The sequence below is a fragment of the Tigriopus californicus genome, chromosome 3 (genome assembly GCF_007210705.1).
Source record: "Tigriopus californicus strain San Diego chromosome 3, Tcal_SD_v2.1, whole genome shotgun sequence".
Classification (NCBI taxonomy): domain Eukaryota; kingdom Metazoa; phylum Arthropoda; class Copepoda; order Harpacticoida; family Harpacticidae; genus Tigriopus; species Tigriopus californicus.
Window position 1 is genome coordinate 2341245 of NC_081442.1, and position 5346 is coordinate 2346590.

At 42.4% G+C, this 5346-nt stretch overlaps 1 protein-coding gene and 1 long non-coding RNA gene across 2 annotated transcripts in view; one reads left to right on the top strand and one right to left on the bottom strand.

The window, feature by feature from the left end:
• The first annotated feature begins 1205 nt into the window (after positions 1–1205).
• LOC131878278 (uncharacterized) lies at positions 1206–4120 on the top strand. The gene is made up of 2 exons (XM_059224206.1): positions 1206–3682; positions 3746–4120. The coding sequence occupies exons 1-2, from the start codon at positions 2021–2023 to the stop codon at positions 4118–4120; spliced, it is 2037 nt and encodes a 678-aa protein (XP_059080189.1). The 5' UTR covers positions 1206–2020.
• Positions 4121–4170: 50 nt separating this feature from the next.
• LOC131878279 (uncharacterized) overlaps positions 4171–5346 on the bottom strand; it is a 2804-nt gene continuing 1628 nt past the window's right edge. The window contains exon 4 of the long non-coding RNA XR_009372996.1: positions 4171–4302. This is a non-coding gene — a long non-coding RNA (uncharacterized LOC131878279). The remainder of the gene's footprint in view (positions 4303–5346) is intronic.

Here is a 5346-nt window from a genome sequence, read left to right on the forward strand (position 1 = left end):
GTTCGATTTGGAGAGCAAATATGACTCTTGATCGAGAGTCCTTTGAAGCTTTTCAAACAGATATTCATTCGATATTGGTGTTACAATCTGATAGCTTCATCCAAGAAAGTCCATCACGGCTGCAAATTACCACGTGGACGCCAAATATAAATTCCCTGGTCAGTTTCCCATTTTGACGCAATGCCTCCCAAAAAATGAGCTCTGCAAAATTATTGGCCTCTCTTTCGGGAAAGTGAGGCAATGTTTTCCGTTCGATGAAAGATTTCGATTCCAAACACATCTTGAGAACATTAGCACTTTCAAAAATCACCTTCGATTAAAGCCAACTCTAAAGCCATGACTTCATTCCTGGAGTGAGCACGATTAATGCTAATCATTAGCGTCGTAATGAGACGAGTCTTCAAGTGGCACGATCCGTTAGGATATTGGAATTAATAAGACCTAACTTCCACCCACAAAGGTGGAATTCGTTGCAGATCCTAGAGTACAAAGCAAATAAGCAACTCAGACATGCTCTACATACTGTGCGTACTCGTACATTTAGAGGGCTCATCGACGATCAATCGAGATGAGCGCTTCAACTCTTAACAAGTGGCAAGTGGGGACATACTACGTACCTACGAAGCTGGCAGCGTTGTAGGGCTTGAAAATGACGCAAACCATCCATGGATAACTCCACTCCTGGATGTTTCTAATTTGATTTGAACAACCAGCACCACGAAAACTTAGCTCTGCAACCACTCCCGTTGCACTAATCAAGGGCATCTTTATCATGGATTTGGCAGCCAATGTAGGCGTATGCAATCCCTCATATGTAGAATACAAAAATAGGGGAAAAGTAGGTCCACTTTATTCAAGGACGACGTCCATCGTCATTTGCTTTGCTTAATCTTGCTACATTGAAAAGGATTACGCTCATGTCATGCTAGCATCAGTAGTTTATTCATTAAGAAATTTGACAAAACTTAATAAAAGAAAACTGCGTGAAGTTAAAACACTTATTTCTCTGTTGCTTTTCACGAACCAGCTTACGAAAAGGTTACAAGTTAGAATTAATCCGCACTGCAGAAGCATACTTTCAAGTCATTTTTTCCTTCGCCAGATGTACATTTATCTGTAAGGGAAGTATGTTAGAAAAGTACCATGTCCATTTCCAATTTAGCGACATCCCTGTGTTGGCCAAAGTTTAGATGAGGAATCTTCCACCACTGGTTGGAGATTCAATTGCATGTGAACCGGGACAACGACAAGTCGTCCGTTCAGTCAGTGGTCCGTTTGGTTGTACAAGAAGCAGAAGTGGTATCATCCTGATTGTCCAGAGTTTCTCTTCTCCAATCTTCAACCAATTCCCTCAGTCTTGTCTTGACTGGGACGCAAGCATTTTCCCCATGCTAACGAACAACGAAAGACGAATCCTCTTTTGAACAGGAACAAAGCGAATCACGAGCAAGATAAGAATATCATCATTAGCCACATTCACCTCAGAGTTGTCGGAAAAAGAGTGGTTGACAGTGTTCTCAGTTCGACCGACTTACCGTTCGTGGTGGATCTTTGGAGCAGTGTCAGATGGTCTGCTTATTACTCAGTTGAAGATTCCGTTTGGAAGTGTCTACATCGTTTGTTAGCTCTTTGGACACGTTCAGCAAGGAAGTCAATTATTTGCGGTCAAGGATTGATTACGAGCATCCAACATCTCATATCGATCCAGAGCTTTTGTCTGTTGACAATACCAAGAATTCCATGGCCAGGTGCCTTCAGTGAGTGAGTGAGTAAAGCATTTAGGTCATCCAGCATGTGCCAAATCCTCATTGAACAAACCACTTAGGTCACGTCAATGAATGGCAATCATTGTCATGAGCTCAGCCAAGCATGGTTCTCCCTTATTCATCCAGACCGTTATCCAACCTTTAAGGAAGATCTTCTGTTGATCATCTTGCCAAAATCTCCAAACAGTGAGAGTGTGCGAAAGAACTAGGGGTTGGCAGGTACATCAATCCGGGGCATTATTAACCAGAACAAGATGAATTGGCATCACTTTATTCTCAGGGCGATATGGGGTATTCTAGTCGTGATTGTCTCATCGGGCTTTGGCGAAAGAACCTGGAAATATCGTCAACGATCTAGACCAACGCCAGAGAATCCGTCGTTTTTCAACCGAAAAGTGGATTCCTATCATTTTCACCGACTTTCAAACTCTCAAGATCCGGTGACCAGTTTGAGTCCTGACTCCTTTCTCCCCGGGACTCGACGTCTTTATACAACCATCAAACGGAAAAGGTTGACTGAACCACCCTCACCGTTACCTTTAGTCTTGGCTACAGAGGCTACTCATGTTCTAAGATCAGGCAGTCCTTTGGTGGTGTCAGACTACCCGCCATCGGATGTGAGGGTCAATCTAATGAGTTTGGAATCACTCACAACCGAAGATAATGACCCCTTGGTCTCCGACGTTTCCGGAGGGATCTCAACGGAAGGTTATCCGGATCAAGGAAAACCTTCCAAAACTATTGCTACCACGATTCATTATGAGGATCGGCTGGATATTGAGTTCTATCCAAACTATGACGAGTTCGACCACTTTTCTTATGTGAGTGAGACTTGGGCCAAGCCCTCCACCGAACCAATGGAAAATACGATTGTAACAGAAGAGCCGGGGAAAGTATTTTTGAATGGTCGAACCACCACAAACAGACCATATTCAAAGGTGATTGCTCAACCAAGAAAGCAATTAACCGATCTTAAAAATCCCCAAGCATCTGGTTCAAAAACCCGGGACTCGCCAGTAAAACTAACGAGAGACGAAATCTTCGTTCCCATCACCAAAGACGCCGAGAAACGCGAACGGAGCAATCAAATATTGATCTCGAACTCTAACGATGTGATCGACTTTTCCTTATTCAGGAACATGGACGAGGAGCTTCTGGCCATGGAATCCGACGGAGTTGATCCCGTCCAAAGTCGAGCCATGCCTGTGGACGAGAGTGAAAAGAACTATGTTCGTCTTAATCCGGCTAACACCATTAATATCCTGTCGTCAGCCTCCACGCCCACCAGCCCCATAGACCAAGCTCAGAGTTCACTTCAATTCAACAAACGCAAACTCAAAGTGGGCAATGACGCCCCCGAAAGTGTGTCCCGACAAAGATTCACCAATGGTATCGAAGTGGACGAGACTAGGAAACGATACAAGGTCTTACCCACCATTCTGAAGGAAAGAGAGCGGAAGAAACAGAACCCCAGATCTCGTGAGCCAAAGATCAAGATTCATAATAGAATCAGGTCAACCAGGCCTCCTTCAACCACAACAACAACAACAACAACAACGATTACTGTTACTACTACTACTTCCCCTAGTACAAGCACCACTACTAAAACGGAAACCAGTGTTTCCCCGGAAATAGACTCATTCAGAGGACTGAAAGTGCAAGCTGTAGATGACGTCACAGATTCTCGACTTGAGGAAAAGGATTACCAACAGCCCGGAAGAAGACTGGATTATATTCGAACGACCGTAGGGGATGAAAACTTTGAGATGAACCAATCCGAGAGTGAAAAAAACCTGCTGGCAGGCATGGATGTCCCGGTGCATTTTGCCTTTCAAATGTCTGAGCAATCCTTGAAACGGAAGTCTGTCTCGAAAAGGGTCAAGATGATCAAGAAAGTATTCGACGAGAACTTTAGGGTATGCATGTATTGCCCAGTTGCTTGAGATAAATGATTTTAGGGCTGTTTTTTTTCTTTCTAGGATTTAGAGACAACATTGAGGCTGAATGCCATTCCCCATATAAGGCCTCATGTGGATCCCAAAAACCTTAGCCGTCAACCTAAAATGGCGACGGTGGGGAGTGGCCAGAAAATGGGCCAAGACGAGTTCTTTGTCTATTATGTCACTCTCATTGAGATACAGAAGGTCCTGCAGGAGGTCCTGAAGAAGGATCTGAATCCGGATGTCAAACCTCTTTTCATGGATCTCTCCAGACACAACTTTGAACTCATGAAGCTCTTTTTCAAGCACATCGTGATCACGGACAAACAAAGCAAGGTGTTGTTGAATCAAAAGGATTCCAGGACGTTCAAGCATCACTTCAATGCGCTTCGCGAGATCTTCCCATTCCTTTAAGGTTCCCTGTCACTCCAACATACTTATAAATATTTTGTTTTGAAACGTCGTTTCCACACATTTCTATTTATTCAGATATCCAATATCATGCGCCCAGAGGTCACTCCACGGACTTCAATTTCTCACTGGGATTGGTAACGAACTTCCGACGGACATCGAAATAACCCATGAATTCCTCAGCTCTGAAACGAAAAACGTTGATTAATGACTTCGTTTGAGTAGATATTTTTGAGCTATGCTTCGATTGACATTTTTAGGTTCTCTGACGATCTTAAGGGCTCATAACGTCATTATTAAGGTGCCATGATAAATTCTGTTGTAAGGAAGGTTAAGGATGCTAGATACTGAGAATCAATAGATCGGATTTGGTTTGACCACGTATGCCGAGCTTTTTATGAGCAGGGCATTATGAGTTTGAATGCACCAATAATAGCAAGCGTCAATGTAACAAGACAAGCTCGACTTTCTTATGGACTCCACCATTCTGAAATTAAAGTGGAAGGTTGAACTTGGAAACTTACAGTACATCTGGACATTAATTTTCACATCAGGAGAAAATCATCAGCATTTTTTGAACAAATTCTGGCACAGGGCAATTCATCTGCAAGTTTTAGTCTGAATGTAGCAAAGTGCAAACAGTTATCTTTGAACACTCCCAGGCACCTGTTGGAGTGGTGAAAAGTGCCGTCGAATGATATACCTATCTTGCCCTATATGATTGAGGTGATAACATTCAGTTCGAGATATCTGTTGGTATACGAGCACTTTAGAAGAGTGATATGAACAAATGTCTTCTTTACAGACACTCTTGGTTTGGTCAATTTGGTACATCGCTTTAGATGACACAATTTAAAAGAAGGCAATCCGATCGTTTGAGGATTTCTCAAAACAAAATGGTCAGGGTTGCTTGGAAAAAGGTATTCTAATGCTGCTTTTAAGCATATTTAATACAAAAGAAACTCAGGTATATTAAGTAAGAGAGGTTAAGGGATGGACAGTTGGAAAATAGTAAAAACGAGGATCGAACAAAAGAGATAGACTGAAGATAATTGTGTGAACTCATCTGTTGAATGAAAACTAATGAGATTGTCTTGTGTAGGTCACAAAACTGCTTTCTTTTTCGATAAAAAATGGGTCGAAGTCCGGAATTCTATATTTTTTAAAAATTTCTTTTTTGGTTCATCGCAACCGAGAAATTGTTTTTATCGTGCTTTGTCAGAACTTCC